The sequence below is a fragment of the Dermacentor andersoni genome, chromosome 4 (assembly GCF_023375885.2).
Source record: "Dermacentor andersoni chromosome 4, qqDerAnde1_hic_scaffold, whole genome shotgun sequence".
In the NCBI taxonomy this organism is placed as follows: domain Eukaryota; kingdom Metazoa; phylum Arthropoda; class Arachnida; order Ixodida; family Ixodidae; genus Dermacentor; species Dermacentor andersoni.
Genome location: NC_092817.1, coordinates 111,167,156 through 111,184,855, shown reverse-complemented (window position 1 = coordinate 111,184,855; position 17,700 = coordinate 111,167,156). Strand labels below are relative to the sequence as shown.

Here is a 17,700-nt window from a genome sequence, read left to right as displayed (position 1 = left end):
CAGTTGTGTGGCGTGCTCGTATTGGCTGACATATCACGAGGCTAGTTTTCACGCTTGCTTTTGTTACTTTCATTTCTGCATGGAGAAATGCAGCGCTGTGGCTATCTATCTCCGATCTCTTCCGTTACGACGATACTAAGATGGTGGCGGTGCAATAGCGTCTCCCAGAGCGCAATTTTCTCAAATCCTGCAGAGAATTTCATTCAAATATTTCGCCATGAAATAAAGGAAGGTCTTAGGATTGCAGGGGGGGAAAAATGTTAGAATAGAAAATTTTGAGCAGAATAATTCTCATTTTCTGTAATTTCACAATTCTTTTTGGGGTGACATGAATTCTTGCGCCTTCCCGAGAAATTCCGATTATCGAGATTCTACTGTATATGGAATAACGTAAGTCAACAATGCTCTGACATGACAGTAGCACAGCTGTTGTTGCCAACTAGTGATCACTGAAAACAAGTACTGGTTTGTTGGTGGCTTGTAACCAAATATGGAAAACTTAAGAGTACCAAAAGAAACTTGTGCAGCATGTATAAAATATAAGCTCAGAAAACAGCACATTCTTTATCGTAATCTTTTGTACATCATTGGCAATGAGGTTTATGGGTTATATACAGTGAACACATGATAATTCAGATGCAAAAAAAATCTTTGCCAACAGATTTTCTAGACTTTTTGCCATGACTACAGGTCCAAAACGGCATTAATTGAAGCTGCCACCACTGTCATTTTTATTATCTCGTCAACTAGAACTGGCGCTCTCGCACACAGATGCGTAAGCAGTTAAAAGGCATGCATTCATTTTTTCGGACGTTTTTGCAGCCTCTAGGAAGTACCAAAAATCGGACGTTGACTGTACATACAGCCAAGTAAGCTCTGCCTGTTCTAGCTTGGTGTGCACAAAAAAAATTTAATGAGCGATAAGGCACCTTTGCAAAATTGACATGTATCAATAGCAACCTTCCAGACAAGGGAAGGTGTGATGAACACCTCTCCCCAAGCCATTCAAGATTCAGGTAGCTTACCTAGTCATGCAGTCGTTGTTCTCTTGCTGCTACTCTTACCAAAACATAGCCGACATCATCTTAGTCTGAAGTGTACAACTGCTGACAAAAATGACACATCCTTACATCTTGTCCTGGGTTGTATTATGCAATAGTTTTTCACCAACTATGTACTTCAAAAGAGAACGCCTATTCGTATTGCTAAGATCCCATTAGTTCACCTACTGAAGCACTCACAAAGTCACTGCAATTCACACCGTAGTTGGTGCAGCCTCGTGTTTTTATATGCAGTCGATTCAAGATATATTGAACAGCAAAACAGACTGATGGGCTAGTTGGTATTGCATGTGAATAGTTTTTAGCGCCAAGAAACGTACGACACGAGAGAAGGCACGCAGGACATAGTGCTGTGTGCCTTCTCTCATGTCGTGCAATTCTTTGTGCTAAGAACTATTAACATATTGAACAGTCGTAATATTCTATGCAAAAGCATAGCACTGTAGTAGGCGTGTGTTGAATGCTGTGGCTTTGGAGGAAGAAGTTGGTGAGTTCCCGCTTTTCACGATCTCTGAAAACTGTCCAAGGCATGTGGAGTTATCAGTTGAGCCTCAGATATCTGTTTCGCGGTCTTGTTAGAGTTCTGTATATCCAGGGTCAGCTGTATATGTCAGTGCACTCATTTCGCAGTTGGCCAGCCTCACAGTCAGTGTCCTGAGGGACTTCTGCAAGCAAGAAAGCATTCGCTGCCCATCTAAGAAGGCGGAAATCGTTGATTGCATCAAGAAGCACCTCAAACTCTAGTCCACCACAACCATGCATTTCTGACCCTTAATGTGGATGGAGGGTGACGAGCCACTATGCCAGTTGCTGGAACATAAAATGGTGGTGGAATGATTGCTACTGCTCTGGTGGCACTTTTGTCTCATCCCCGGAACAGCTGTCGTGCCTGGGCCATCGGTCATGCTCTGAAAAGAAAAGCAAGGAAAAGAATAAAATATGTAACAAAAGCACATATTGTCGTTCTTTTGAGCCAGTTTTGCGTAATTATCAACAATGCACTGTTCTTTGCAAGTTAAAAGTCAAACCAACATGGCTTATATGACATCCTTCTGTAACCATATTTTCATGCCAGATGTTTTACCAGAGTCTGTTTCCTTTCATCAGTGTTGTAATCGAAGCTGAAAAAGCATGTGCCAGTTTGACCAAGGAGACACATTAATAGGCACGCCTAGAAGTGCATTTCATTGTGAAAAGCATGCACCAGAATTTATATCTGAAATGAAGACATATTTAGAAAAAGGGACAATGGCACTTAAAGGGGCCCTGAACCACTTTTTATCAGGAGAAATGCATCTGAAGTTAAAATAGGCTATTTCAGAAATACTTTGTCACAAAAAGTACTTCGATGCGTTCAGCAGAAGCGGAGTTATTGGCAATCAGTGTTCTTGACTGTCACTACCACGTGGCAACATGCTAGTCTGACTATGCTACGTGGTACTTCATTGTACGTGGCTTTGTCCTTCACCAGCTTGACCGATGGATAGTAGCCACCTCCAACTTGCATACTTTTGAAGCGCTATCACTTAGTCTGCGAAGGCATCTAACCAGGAGCAGCCAGAAGTGATCGCGCGCTGGCAAGCATGCTTGTGCTCTAACCTTAAGTTTCGCGTGGTTTGAAGCTAGTTGAGCATTAAAAACTAGTTGAAATTAGCGAGACCTGCCAACTACGACACCAAAAAGCAGGGTGACCAAAGTTTAATTCCTACATGGACAGCCGCGGCCAAGCGTACGTGAGCAGACGATAGCCGGGTTCTTCCGAAAGTAAGTAATTATCGAAATTCGAAAGCACATTTTCGTTTACTTCAGTCTGTTTATTGAACTTCGTCAATAAATATACACAGTAACAGTAGGAAGAAACGCACTGATCCAAACACTCTTCTTGATTGACGTCAGCTATTGGTCAATAGCAGCCACCATATGGCAATTCGCTTTATTACGAAATAAAGCATCCAGAAGAGAATGAGGAGTAGGCTTCTGTTGAAAAGAGAGCATCTGAGAGATAAATGACTTCACGCTCCACTTGCGAGCTCTACGTGCCGTTGTGATCGGCCGTTCACCCCGGCTATAACTTCCGGTCACGGCTAACGCGATTATGGGAAATGGGCCAACGGCCTCATCAAAATGGTTCCCAAAACGGATGATTTATGGCCAGCACGGGAGTGCCTCGGCCAGGAGAGGTTTCAGCAAATAGTGCAAGGATACAGTCCATCAATTGCCAGCCGCCCAAATTGGCACATCCACACCGGGGACAGAGTCAGTGTACGATCCCCCTTCCCCTGTTTGTGCCCAGTGATGTGTTTCCAACAAAGCTTCCTTCTGAGGGAAAGGGCAACAGACCTCCGAATTGGTGGGACTTGATGTCATCGGTCTCTTGACGCCGGATTGGGGGAAGTGACTGAACAATGACCACGCATGGCATAAAAAGAGCAACGGACGGCAGGAGAGATCGGCTGCTACAACTTCATTAACTTTTTCTGTACTAATTTGAATTTTCTTGTACATATGTAAATATAAACGTGTTTGTAAAACTTCCTGGATATCGAGCCCAGTCCCTGTTCCCTTACTCCTCCACAAGCTAAGTACATTCCGTGTCTTCAAACCCACAGTCGCAACACCGTGTACAACAGCAAAACTCGGCTGAGATGTTCATAGCAGTGTGTGCTATCCGCAGACTGTTTTTCACCAAGTTCGAGGAGTGGTTCAGGACCCCTTTAAAGGAATGCTAGACAAATTTTCGCTAGGAAGGGTCCTAGAGTAAATAGGGAACCATTTCTGTAGAATTACTCTGCGGACATATATGCAGACATTCAATGCCAAAGCTTTGCCAAAGAGTTGGCTGTTTCTACAAGGCCTCTAGAACTTGGCAATACTAGATATATTACATTAACTGTGCATTTGGAGATGACATTCCTGTACCATGGGTGCAACGAAACAGTTGCATTTCTTCTACAACCAGCGCACACAGCTTGAAACTATGCTGCCACTTGTAGCATGTTCGGAAGCAGCAGCAGTAAGTGTGATTGTAACTTGGCAGTCTGCACAGTTAAGCTTTGTTCCAAGATGCACTTGTGCTTTGCAATCATTGGAAATGATGGCTGCATAGCTCAGTTTCAAGTTGCATGGCTAAGCCACAAAGAAGTAAAGTTTTCCACTGGCAACCATGATATGATGATGTTAATCCTTGGCTAATAAATGGCAGTCCGCTCATGACTTGCAGAGTGAAATTGGGGGAAACACAGGGAAGGCAGGAGATGGAAATTCAACACGATGAGCGAAACGAGAACAAGGTAAAAGCTGGAGCCAATGTTTCGACATTTTTGAAGGCGACATATGCTTTCCTCGGCACAGTATATATAGGTAGGGTTCTTCTAAATGGGAGAGGGGGTAAGGTGGTTGGGTGAGGAAACTACCAAGGGTGTGTTAGCAGCGAGGGTATAGAATTGGAAAGAAAGGTGTGCTATTCAACATCGGTGGAAAAATGTGAGGTAGCGCCATGTGTCAGCTAGTTGATATGTTACTGTAGGTTCATTTTTGGTCAAAGGGAGCTGGATGACGGGGGGATTATCCGCTCTGCTGTAGGGCGGTATCTGCTCCGCTGACCTCCAGTGGAGCAGATAATCTACCCCCGTCGTCCAGGCCCCGTCTACGAAAAAAACTGGAGTACGCTTAAGCTTCGCCTTCAAGAGTGGAAAGCGACAGCGTTCCCGTCGACCCGCCAAGGGGTGTAAGACAATGCGCTACGGCGCAGCGATCACTTACGACGCGCCCCGCATCGGACTTTGCACCCACCAATTACGCGGTGAGCGTCGAGCAACGCAGCGTTCGGCGCAGCAACGAAACGTGTGCCTGAGCAAGCGGAATGAAAAAAAGAACTCGGTGTCTCAGAGGGGGAAACAATCTATGCGAGCCAAACGTCGTGATCGGCACGGACAGCCAGGAAGCGACGCGCCTCGCACCGGTCCCCGCACAGCCCCGATGGATGGATGGACGTTGTGAGCGTCCCCTTTGGAATGGGGCGGGGGTTTGCGCCACCAAGCTCTAGCCATTATACTGCCGAATGTCCTACCTAGGTTAAACAATGAAAAGAGAAAAAAAACTATGAACTACCACGCCCAAATTTTCTGATCCCCTATTGCGAACTGTGCTGTAATGCGTGTGTGGCGTGCCACCTGTCGGGGTAGCGTTGTAAATTGCGAGGAGGGGGTCTTCTGTGTTTGCCGCAAGATGGCTCTGCGTGTGCGCAGAGCGCAGAAGAAATGTAGCAGAAATGCACTTCGCTACTCGTGTAACTGCGACTTCTGTAATTTACATGCTCATAATTGCCGATATACACTGCAGTATAACTTTCTATGGCACGTTTCTAAGGCAACACCGCATTCACTAGAGGCGCTTTTGTCCCGCTTTGAACTATCGAACTCGTGGCTCAGTGGTAGCGTCTGTCCCACACTCCGGAGACCCTGGTTCGATTCCCGCCCAACCCATCTTGCAAGTTGTTTTTTATTTATAAAGTGCCTTCCGGGATTTATCGCTCACGGCCAACGCCGCCGACGACACCGGCTTTTCTGCGACACGAGCTCCTTAACGCTGTCGCATTAAAAAAGAACCTACAGTGACACGTCAACCAGCTGACACATGGCGCTACCTCACATTCCTCCGCAGATTATGCACACCTTTCTTTTTAATTCTATACCCCTGCCGCAAACACACCCTCGGTCGTTGCCTCGTCCATCCCCTTATCTCCTCTCCCCTTTAGAACAACCCTACCTATATGCACTGTGCCGACAAAACATATGTCGCCTTGAAAAAGACAAGTCCACTTGTCGAAACATGGACTCCTACTTTTATCTTATTCTCATTTTTCTCAGAGTGAAATTGGGAGTGACACACAATGCAAAAGCTCTACTTAGGGATACTTCTGACCTGGTATTTCTAGTGTGACAGCCGGATAAAACTGGCCAGCTGCGTCCACATTTAGCGTAGCTCCAGACACGTAGGTTGCTCCTGGTGACAGCAGAAAGCAAACTGCTGACGACACCTTTGCCGGAAAAAAAAAGACAATTAGAGATTGCATGAGATGATAGAATTGTTCCAGCAAAATGTGTTGCACACTGCCCGACTTCTAACGTAAAGTGTGCAATTCACACTGCCAATGGTTCACTTAAAATAAATTTTTTAATTTGGGTATCAAATTTGCTACCATGTAACACCATTTGATACTGCCAAGGCAGTACTGAATGAAAGTAATCTAGGTTTGCAACACTTCCCAAATGACTGAGCAATGTACAGCATATTTTTGGAACGAGGTAGTTACATGCAGCAAAATAAAAAATCTGCATGTCGCCGTGTGAACAGCAAATAGCAATCGGACAGTGCCATTATTAGTAAATGGTATTTTTCATTCAGACAGCAACACGCAGCGAAACTGTGCTGCACGTCACTGTCTGAATGGAAAATAGCAAAGTGGCATGCAGCTAAGCCGCGTGTCAATTTGCTGTTTACTACTTGCTTGGTTATTGCAGATTTTTAACGCAGCATCTGACAGCACAATTAGAAACCTCACTAGTAGTGCGAGGTTGTGGGGCCAAGTGCTCCTGTTGGAATTTGCATAGAGAAATGTACCACCTACAGCACGCAATGCTTATGCAACCCACTTCACCTGAAAAATCAGCTTTGCTGCCCTAGAAAATCAACTGACTGACATTTATTTTTGCTTCCTTCTCTTCTAAGCATCCTCGTAATTGTGATGAGGAACAAAGCCACCCAATTCGGGTGTCCGGCACAGACCTCTTGTGTGGTACCAGTTCGTTTGGCAGGAAGTCTCGGCCTTATTAGTTTGAACAAGTCACCCTGGTAATTCTTTGCAGCCGACTCTGAATAAATAGTACCCTGTTGCGGGAAAGAAATGACAATAATAAATATTATGCACATTCTATGCACTGTGGGAATTGGTGTAAGCAAAGCATATGCATTCACTCTGCCACTACAGCCAACTAAGCACTAGAACAATGACACCCTCAGTGTGTCTTTTTCTTTATTATGCATACTATGTCCAAGCAAATACACAAGAATTGTTTGTACCCATAGCCAGAAGGCTAGGTAGTGTTGGGTCTAATACAGACCACGGTACAAGGGTAAGCAGACAAAACAGCAATGGTTGACAAGTGTATATATGATAGGAACATAATAGCAGAGGTTCACACTGGTTTGTGGCCAAGCAGGAATGTCTTAAACGAAAGTGCAACATTTTTTTTTAATTTTTTATATCGTTAGGAATTCGATTCCAGATTTCGGCACCATTAAATTCGATCAGTCTAACCATAAGTATTATGACATGGTGGGTGGTTAAAATTGTGGTGAGTGGCAGCTCTTGTGGTTCTGGTGGGTAGTCTGAAGAGGCCTAAGGGAAATAGGTCATTAGACACTACAATACTATGTACCACTGCCGCATTTTTTTAGTATTTATAGTTTAAAAGTAGCAATCTCAGCTATTTGAATAAAGGCTCTGTTGAGTCAGTGCACTTCACAAACGCAACAATCCTAATTGCTCGTTTTTGTATGCGGACACTGGATCTAGATGCATCCTGTAAGTGATACCCCAAGATTCTATACAGTAGCTAAGCTGGCTGTGAACAAAAGCAAAATAAAGAATATGCAGGACATGGAGACCAACGCACTCACAAGCCTTTCCCAATAAGCAACAAGCATAAACAAGTTTTGAACATACACGGTGTGTTTGTCTTTTCCAATTCAAATCTGTTTCAAAGATGATGCCCAGATAATTGAAGCATGACACATGTTCCAACCTCGCACTATCTAAACGTATGTTGAACTGGTCAGAATTTATTTCTTTTCGACTAGAATGAAACACGGTATACTTTGTTTTCTTAATGTTTAGGGTAAGCTGATTCATGGTAAACCGTGTTCATACTTTTGATATTTCCTCCTGTATATTTATTTCAATTCTTCTGTTGTATCACCAATAAAGATAAGGGCAGTATGATCCATTATTAAATGGTATTTTTCATTCATACAGCAACACGCAGTGAAACTGTGCTGTGTGTCACTGTCTGAATGGCAAACAGCAAAATGATATGCAGCTAAGCATGTATTGAAGGCTCGGAATGAGTTAAGATTTCAGGAAAGTCATTTCAATACAAAGAAAAAAAGATTGGTCCGAGGACCGACCCCTGTAAAACACCTAAGTACTGCTTGAAAAACAGTTGTACATTTCCTCTAAAACCATAATTATCTAGTTTAATGAATAGAATTAGATGACTGTGTCAAAAGCTTTACATACATCAAGATAAACTACAACGGCAACCTTGTTATTATGGAAAGCTGTATTGAGAAGCTGAGTAAGATTAAGAGTCGCAGTAGATGTAGACCTTTCTGGTCGAAAGCTGTGCTGGTGAGAATTTGTTGATGTTGTATTTCAAAATGGAGCTTTTAATGCGATTGCCTGCAATTTTCTCAACAATCATATTAAATATGCTTAAAACTGGCATCGGACGGTAGCTTGATAATTCTGACTGATCCCCACCCTCGTAGATTGGAATCAATTTTGCAATCTTAAGTTTACTAGGACAAGTTGCTGTACCTAATGATGGGGGTTACACAGATGTAGTAAGTGCTAATATATCTATATTGTTTTTTATCAGTTTGACAGTTATTGTATCAAGCCCAGCTGCTTTGCTTACTTCCAGTTTTTGCACTACTGAAAGGATTTCAGATAAATGAATGTTGTCCATTACAAAACTGTTCGGCACCAGGTTCCGGGACTGTTGACTACCCAGAGCCTGTGGTAACTACGCCATGAGGCATGGACCAATGCTTATGAAATAATCATTGAAATTGCTCACTGTTTCCTGATCCACTACTTCAGCACTTTAGAGTGAAGCTCGATTGCGTTGTGCACCATGTCCCAGATCCTTTTTGTGCTACCTTCTGCTTTTTGTGTTGCCTTCTGTTACATTCAGAACTGCCCCTGCTGTCTACACTCTGGCACCATCGCCCCTGATGATGTTAACCCTTGCACTGACCAATTGGCACCACACCGTGCCTTCTCGTCGCCCTGAGACATTGTCGCCCTGCAACATTGTTGGCTTAGTGGTCACGGCATTGCACTGTTGAACAGCATGGGGTTGCACGTTCCGATTTCTAACTATCACGGCCACATTTCAATCGGGGTGAAGTAGAAAAACACTTATGTATACTTAAGAGTTAGGTGCATGCGGAAAAAAAGACGGGTTGGTCAAAATTAATCCAGCGCACTTCACAAAAGGGTCTCTCATAGCTACAGTCTTGCTTTTGAATGTTAGGTGCCGTGAATCAAGTCAATCAAATCAATTCCCTCCTCTTTACCCCGCCCCGCTTCCCGTTCTTACCACCTGCACTCTCATCTCCACAGTCCAACTACCACCGCTGACCACAGCATTGAAATCTGTTGAATGCTACAAAGAAAGCTTTGCTTGAATAAAAGCTGACAAGGCACTTTGAGGCTGGACTGAATAGCACGTAACAGATCACATAAAACACAGACCAGGAGCGTGCAACTAAAACTAGGTCACCAATTGTGACAACCCAAATTTAAATAGCATGAAAAATTTGCGGGCCACTACCAAATCAGAGGTAATGTGCAGCGGAACATGACATGAATTAGCACTGAATGCACTTAGCAAGAAACATCCAAATATGATGCCATTAGAATTATCAATGACATCTTCATTTTCTGCTTTTTATGAATACTCCAATGAGTAACAACGTGGAGGTACACAGGAGAATAGAGAATTGAAGCAATCATCAGTGATTGAACAAGCAATGTGTCCAGCTAAGCCAATGTTTCTACAAGGAGACCTATCTTTCTCAGTGCCACCGCTGATCACTGATCCCTCCAATGACTAACAGCTATACAAATTTAATGTTTGCACGACATAAATGGGCGAATGAAAGAGCACAGTTTAAAGGAGTACTGACATCACATTTCCCGCTTCCCATTTTCTTCATGTGCTTGTTTTAAATGAAGATCCTGGTCGTGAAAACCCCAGAAAACATACTTGCAAGCCTCCCTAAATAACTGACAGCAAGTGCTTTTCTACAAACCAGTTTTGGTTTCATTTCCCAGGAGCAACATGGGCATTTTGCATATGTCATAACAACATGACGCAAAGGGTGGCCACTACATTTTGGCACTTACAAAAGCTGCAGTTGTTTACAGTGGACTGCGCAATGAGTAGCAGCATAGAAGATCACTGAGCGAGCCCGAGTGAGTGCCAAAACGTTGCAGTGTCCTGCTCCCATGCGACCATCTTCTGCATCATGACGAATGCACCTCCAGGGAAACAAAACCAAAACTGGTTCGCGAAAAGGCAATTACAGCAATTTATTTGGGGTGCCCCGAGACTTGCCAGTAGATTTCCTAGAATTTAGGCATTCAGGAACTTTATTTAATGCAAGAAATTAAAAGTAAAAAAAAGTTGTCAGTACTGCTTTAAAACATCAATTAAACCTGCTATTTAACTCTGTATTCATGGCGCTAATGTATTATTTCATGTGGTTTCTCAAAAACAGCAAGTCTGCGTGCTCACCGGCATAAGTGCATTCACTCTGACTCCACTTGCAGCCCATTCAATTGACAATGAACGGGTTAGGTTCTCCACACCAGCTCTGGCTGCTCCCGAGTGCCTGTCAAAAAGCGCACATTTTGCGAACGGAGGTACAATGCATTACTCAAACTGCCCTAAAGGTCACAAAAGAATGCCTTACGCTGCCAACGGAAATCCGCGAGAGTTTTCCATTATTATGTTCACAATGGCTCCACCGTGCTCCTCCATCCAATGCTGGTAAGCTGGAAAGCATTGCAGTAAGCTAAAATAAGTGTGCTGAAAATGCAGCACTGGGAGAAGTCCACCACTACTGCTGAAGAAGGTGTGCGTCCCGCTGTTTTATGAAATTCGAGAAAAATTTTCGAAGGATAAAACAAGAAAATCGATGCATCCAGTTTCATGGTTGAACCTTGTGAAGTATTGCGTGCACACACATACATACCTATGTGTGTGCACATGCGTGACAGAGGGAGATGCATGTCTGGCAGCACAGATGGAAACTTCTATATTAGTAGCCCAAAGGTGTGATCAAAGGTTTCTATATATGTGCAATTAAAATTTGAAATTGTGAGCAGAAGTCTACCATCTACAGCATGCAATGCTTTTTCTTCCGATGGGTGCAAGAAAGGACAAACATTTGTGAATTCACTTTTCCTGAAAAAGTTAGGTTTGTCACCTTAAAAAGTGTGCTGTGACAAAATTTCTTTTGTTCCTCTCTATGCATCCTTGGAAGGATAAAGGGAAACAAAGCAGCCTAATTTGCAAGTGTACCTGTGTACGTGCATATGTGTTTTCCAAGCAGCATTAACAATGTGAATATTGAAAGTCACTTGCCCCCCCCCCCCCCATGCACTTCTTTCTTTTACACTGGCTCGCATGATTAATCAATCATTGGTTGGGTTTATGCCCTGAAGCAATACTGGGGCTTTGAGATAGTGAAGGGCTCTGGATAAATTTTACAACCTAGATTTCTTTACTACGCACCTGGATAAGTGTTTTTTGCATTTGAGTATATTGCTTCCATATAAAACGTATAAAATGTGGCCAGCAACCTCGCGCTCAACATCCAAATGCCCTTCGCTGGCACAAGCAGCCACAGTTTACGCAGGCTACATGTGCCAAGTTTTTTTTTTTTTTTCCCTACAGTCGGCATTTGACTTTATGCTGTTTCCACTTTCCGGACAAAGTGACAAGGTGAATATACGGTTTTTACCTTCTTTTTCACTAACGCTTGCCAGCACAAGCTGCGACAGTTGTTTACGTGAACCTTGTCAGTTCTGACATTGGAGAGACGCTTGCAGCTGCAGCAACTTACCCTCCCTGCACATGAGAAATGTTCCAGTTAGGTTAGTCTCGACAACTGCATTCCAGCCCTTGAGTGAAATACTGTCTGCTGTCGACAAGAACTGGCCTCCACCGTTGTTGACAAGAAAGTCAAGGCGGCCATGTTTTTCCAGCGTGTGCCGAAAAAGTGCTTTCACCTGCAGGAGAGAGAGGTGGCAGACACATCCTCATTGATAATAGCTTTCAAGGTCGGGCGCCTGCTTACCTTCTAATGCAGTGTAATCACCCTTTATCATTTAACATTTAACTAGCTCGGAGCAAACACAGTCTAGAACTATAATAAAGAGCTAGCGTGGAATATTCAAGGTGGTACCACACCCATCTTGTTTTTGTGTCCTTTCCACCTAGTAAGCTTAGTAAGTGTAGGTAAAGTAATACCTAAACTCAATGTAATGCCAACCTTTATATATATATATTCCCTATTTTAATGAAGTAATATAGCACATATCTGCCTTGAGTCCCTTTAGCATTCAGAGCAAACATGACCTTGCTATTCGAAATCTCATTTTATTTTCATGCATACAATAGCATCAGTTTTGTAATCTAGTGATATCTTTGGGTAGCTCAGGGTAAGGGTTAGCATTGCGAGTTTTTATTTTTCATAACTTCCACATACTCTTTTTAGTGCTTATTGGCAAAGCGAATTTTTTAGTGATCTTTAGTGACTTTTTTTGTGCAGCAACAAGCTAATAGTGTTGTTTTTTTCTTTTGTAATTCCACATGACATGGCCCAAAAGTTTGTAGCCTCAAATAAGTTTAAGCATTGCAGCCTCTCTGATTTCTTAAATTCTTTTAACCAGTGCAAAACTGCTCTATTTGCAACCAATAAGAACGATAGCGGCAGGGTGATGCCATTACGAGGAATGTGCAAACACCAACAATCGAGTTTCTAAGTCAAACGGACAAGCAACGTTCCAATAAGGGATGACAAGCATTGATGTAGCCTCAGCACAAGGATGCCATCATTAGGCATGTACCCATCGAAAGTGAGGATCAACGTCCAAGCACAGAGAACAAGCTGTCATTTACCATTCAGACACAAAAAAAAGATAATGCTGAAATTTTGCCTTAATTGCTATAGCAGTCAATTTAGTACTGTGACATGCAGTAATTTATAGTTTTTTTTAAGTTCTTTCATCAATATGGGCTTAACAATTTTAAACTGTGCAAAATACGTCTTTATTTTATTTATTATATACTGCAGGCCCTAGGCTGGACCAAGCAGGGTAGACAAAGAAAGAAAATAAACAATATCTCGGACAGGTTGCACAGTGTGAATGTCTGGTGCACTTTTTAATCTGTTACACTCTGTTATTGTTCTCAAAAACAAAAAACTTAAATGCATAAGTCCTTGTGAAGTATTGTGATGGGGAATGCGGCCTAGCCTGTCGTGTGTATCTCGTTGCTAGAGCTGACTTGTACAGGTTGAGGTTGACAGCAAGTTTGCTGGGCAGGAGTAGAGATAGGCATTGAATCTGCTGAGATTTTCTGCATAAGTAGAGTGGCTCACTTTCATTTATATAAAATGAAAGTGAGCCACTCTACTTATGCAGAAAATCTCAGCAGATTCAATTCCTATCTACTCCTGCCCAGCAAACTTGCTGTCAACCTCAACCTACATATATATATAGAATGCATAATGCCCATGGTGTTTGCTTGTTGTAAACTTGAATACATTTTGGCAAAAATAAAATGAACATTATTTTTTTGAGTTCCCATAACAGCATGCCAAACTTTGAGTTCAAGTGTATCCACCCGCTTTCGTAAATTGCCCATTTCTTCTGCCAGTTTACACTGTAGAAAGATTGAACCATATTTTTTAATGTGTGTGTAATTATGTGTTGCCAATATATCGAAGTCTCAATGCTAGTGTATTCCCCAGTGAAGTCAGTTGCAACACATGCTTTGGCACTTGGTAAAATGTGAGCACGAGGTACCAGAAAGCTTTCCTAAAAATGCTGTGGATGGTGGACCACTTAAATTAGTGACAGTGGTAATGCAATAGCTAAAGGCAAAGATGTCACAAAATGTTTTGCGGTGATGTTTGCCGATTTTGAGGCACCACCTTGGCGTGCGCAATTGTGCACAAAGTGCCTGAAGGGATAAACCATATATGACAAAAGAAGAGCACAATCTGAAAGTTTCCAGTAATTGATCAAAACCTGGGGGCCTGAGCTTTCTTCAAGTTACTTATCACAAGATGTACCATGGCACGGCAATGCCCAATGGCTGGAAAACTTAGCATGTTTTAGCCAACTCCAGCTGTTGGCAAGTTAACAATGCACCAAGTGAAATGTCACGATCTGTGTTTCATAAACACGAACAAATGTTACTCTAAACGTACCTAGATAGCTTCATTTTTATTTAATAATTATATTAATAATTTAATGCATGCATTCAGTGAAACAGGTACAAGTATCAGGCCTGCCAAGGCTGCATTGGGCTTGAGTAGCAGTGCCTGGCAGGCTGCAACAAACTGCTTTAGATACAAATCAACAGGACAGGCAAACAAATTCAAACGATTATATAAAATGCTAACAGATGAGAAGGCAAAGAAAGCAAAAATTGTAGCAGCTACTCTCATAAATTAAAAAAAAAAAAACTGCAAAAGAAAAAAAGAAGTGCTGAAGGAATCTGCATAACAAATGAGGAGCTGCAAAAATAGACAGAAATAAAGAAAAAATTTATAAGACACATGTCCGATTGCAATTACTCTTGGTATATTTTGCAACTAAACTGACAACCCTCTAAACGAAAGAATCCGCACAGCAAAGGAATAGGTGACACAAGTACAAACAAAACAACAATAACTGCCAATAATAGACAGACAATATTTCAGTCATTCTTCAAGTACTTTGCTTAGTACGAGATCTCGTACTAAGCACAATTTAAAACAGCTAATAACGTCTATCTATTCGAGTGATTTGTTTCTTCTTACTCGCACCCTCTAAAATGCATGAATAATTGAATTTGTAACCATATCCCATTTTCTTTTTTTCTGTTTATTTGCTCAAATTTGAACTTCTTGCACTACCATTTCGTTGTGCTCTGCAGATTCCTTCACTGTTAAAGTTGTCCGCTTATGCTTGCTGGTGGAGTGTGCAGAAGGAGAGAGGGGAGCGCTTAGAATGCATCCAGTACACATCTCTTTCCTTTATAGCTTGCGCTTTCTAGATCAGCGTACACTTTTTTCTAGTTCCCGAATTTCATTGTAGTTCAAGCATGCAGTGTTAACAAATGGTAGCGGACTATATTGCCTAAGCCAAAGGCAAGACACGTGAAATATTTTGGGAAGTTGCATATATAAAAATTATGAGCCAGACATTTATAACTGCTGTATTTTTTTTTTTTAATTTAAACTGAACAAGGAAGGCTGCTTCTGGTTACTGAAGCTCGAGCATCCCTTAAAACTCTACATTCCGCTGCTTAAATCGTTATTGTGCCTATACCAATATCCGAATTCATGCATTATGAACAGGCAGTGTTAGTTTAGGAGCCTTTTTCAAAGTGATATTTTCTGCAACCTTTCATGGCAAAAGTCCGTTAAGATTCATTACCTCGACGCCACTTCGTTGCTGAAAGTGTTTTCAACAACTGACAGTTTTAAGTTAGTTTCCCAATACAGCTAAAACGAATCTTCCCTTGCTGTTTCGGGTGACCACTGTGAGGCCCTTTGCTATATGCGGGAAACACCAGTAAAGTAAAACGTGACTTGCTTGGTCCTCCTTGCGGATATTGCAGGGCACAAACGTTGCGCGATCTTTTTCTTTCTCCGGTAGTATCCTTCCTTGAAAATCGGTGACTGCGTTCTTCAGGTTGTCTTCGTTTCTCGACGCAATCATCACTGAACATCCTGAAATTGACAGTGAAACCGTCACGTTCTATCAAGTTTCGTCAATGCAAATTTAACGCGAACTATTGCTGAATCTGCCGAACCTGCCGAATCAACAAATTTCATGACTGCTGCATTTTCCTCTTCTGTGAAGGCGAGACAGTACAACGCATAAAATCAGACAACTTTCTTCCTGAGGTAAGACAGCGTACCGCAAATCTTACAAAAGTATATAAGTTTTCAAACGAACCTAAGTAAAGAAGCTCCTCTGCAACAGCTTTTCCTATTCCCGTTGCTCCGCCAGTGACGATAGCCACTTTGCCTCTGAAAAGATTCGGCCTGAAAATGCTGCTAACTCTAAGGACACCGCTAGTTGCCATTGCAAAGCTCTCAATCTCTCTTCTCTAAGATACATGTAAACGTGCGCAGCCCTTGCCGGACTGACCTGCTGTAAGTTGACAGGCTCGTGCGGCAGTCGAAAACAGCTGATTACAAATTGTTTTGTTTTTTCCGCTCTAGAACATAGTTGCCATCCGGCGGGCGGAAACTCGCTGACCCTAGCGCATTATTGCAAAAACTGCCGTCAGAGAAGTTTTCCGGTTCACGAAATCGCTTCCGCCGCATTCAATCAGCAAAAGCATAGCCTCTTTAAGACCCCCATTTTAAATCCAGAGGAAACCACCCCAAGAGTCATGGATTTGGACACCCCCTATTAGGACTAATCTTTTTTTACCTACACTGGCTACACGAGTGTAGCTAGTGTAGCCAGCGAGTGTAGCTAGTCTTCATTTCTTTTACTTGGTGTAGAAAAGTGTGGCTCCACCCATCTACACGAAGCCATTTTTTATAGTCTTCATGTTGCTCTACAATTGCTTTATTGACACGGCCCCACCAATTAAAAATATAATAAGTTGAATAATTAATTAAGACCGATTGTCTAATTAGGCGGACTGCAAAAAATAATCTGAGTATCTCCAAGCGGCGGCAAACTACATTACCTTGGTTCGGTCCAGCTACGAGGCATTTTTTAAAGTTTGCCTCGAGTTACGTGGGACACCCTGTACATTGCGGAGCCTCTATTAAACTATAGTGCCTAGAATATATTCTAGGCACTATAACTGAACCCTTTTCTCGGCGCCTCGTGGGCGCCGCCATCTTTGATCACGTGGTGACGCGTTCATTGCTTACCTCAGCTGCCTCCGTGTTTGTAGTGGCGGCGTCCTTGTTCTCCGAGTGGTCTACGCCTTGTCCAAACAGCGCGAGCAGCGTATACGGTGTTTGTATACTAAAAGAGGGGCTAGAAATATATTCCAAGCTCTCCCAACTTTGCGCTCAATAATTAAATCAGGACCCGCCGTGGTTGCTTAGTGGCTATAGTGTTGAGCTGCTAAGCACGAGGACGCGGGATCGAATCCCGATCACGGCGGCCGCATTTCGATGGGGGCGGAACGCGAAAACACCCATGTACTTAGATTTAGGTGCGCGTTAAAGAACCACAGGTGGTCCAAATTTCCGTAGTCCCCCACTATGGCGTGCCTCATAATCTGATCGTGGTTTTGGCCCGCAAAAGCCCGCAATTCAATTCAATTTCAATATTTCAGCACCAGCGCAGCCGCCTTGAGTATGTCCTCCCCCTCCCCCCCCCCCCCCCCCCCCACCACCACTTCGTTTTCGTTCCCAGAGATCGCGAACGCAGCAGATATATACACGCTGTTTTATTTTCTGCATCAAATAACACAGGGTGCAGCACTGACAACTTGTGATAAGCACATTTGCAATCTGTTGTCAGACTTTGGCGACTAATACAGTTGCGGCATCGTGGAAAATATGGCTGGCAAGTAAAAAAGAAATATTTTAA

The 17,700-nt window shown here is 42.8% G+C and overlaps 2 protein-coding genes across 7 annotated transcripts in view; one reads left to right on the top strand and one right to left on the bottom strand.

Moving 5' to 3' along the window:
- The window catches only part of Irbp (Inverted repeat-binding protein), a 31,955-nt gene extending 29,941 nt beyond the window's left edge, over positions 1-2,014 (top strand). The window contains exon 16 of the mRNA XM_050184492.2: positions 1,692-2,014. Within this exon, the coding sequence (XP_050040449.1) occupies positions 1,692-1,805 (114 nt within the window). The 3' untranslated portion in view covers positions 1,806-2,014. The remainder of the gene's footprint in view (positions 1-1,691) is intronic.
- On the bottom strand, positions 534-16,540 carry LOC126537487 (peroxisomal trans-2-enoyl-CoA reductase-like). 6 transcript variants are annotated; one of them, XR_011893896.1, is made up of 10 exons: positions 16,093-16,281; positions 15,947-15,988; positions 15,727-15,863; positions 11,982-12,147; positions 10,827-10,908; positions 10,649-10,745; positions 6,849-6,950; positions 5,985-6,099; positions 1,831-1,969; positions 534-1,726 (listed from the first exon to the last, which is right to left on the bottom strand). XR_011893896.1 is itself a non-coding variant. In XM_055074282.2 (10 exons), exons 3-10 carry the CDS (start codon positions 15,966-15,968, stop codon positions 1,902-1,904), a joined length of 789 nt encoding a protein of 262 aa, XP_054930257.1. In that variant the 5' UTR covers positions 15,969-15,988; positions 16,093-16,166; positions 16,288-16,540; the 3' UTR covers positions 1,801-1,901. The 6 variants fall into 6 exon arrangements, 5 of the variants coding, with proteins under 5 accessions (XP_054930257.1, XP_072144002.1, XP_054930258.1 ...); XM_055074282.2 differs by lacking the exon at positions 534-1,726 and adding an exon at positions 16,288-16,540 and having other exon boundaries at positions 1,801-1,969; positions 16,093-16,166; XM_072287901.1 differs by lacking the exon at positions 534-1,726 and having other exon boundaries at positions 1,801-1,969.
- Between the last annotated feature and the right edge of the window lie 1,160 nt (positions 16,541-17,700).

What these genes read in the sequence shown, in the direction of transcription:
- LOC126537487 (XM_072287901.1), bottom strand. Translation starts at nt 16,222, where the DNA reads ATGGCAACTAGCGGTGTCCTTAGAGTTAGCAGCATTTTCAGGCCGAAT. An exon ending in GAAATTTGTTGATTCGGCAG is followed by an intron (nt 15,864 to 15,946) that starts GTTCGGCAGATT and finishes TGTCAATTTCAG; the next exon opens with GATGTTCAGTGATGATTGCG. An exon ending in GAACTGGTACCACACAAGAG is followed by an intron (nt 6,100 to 6,848) that starts GTCTGTGCCGGA and finishes TTTCCGGCAAAG; the next exon opens with GTGTCGTCAGCAGTTTGCTT.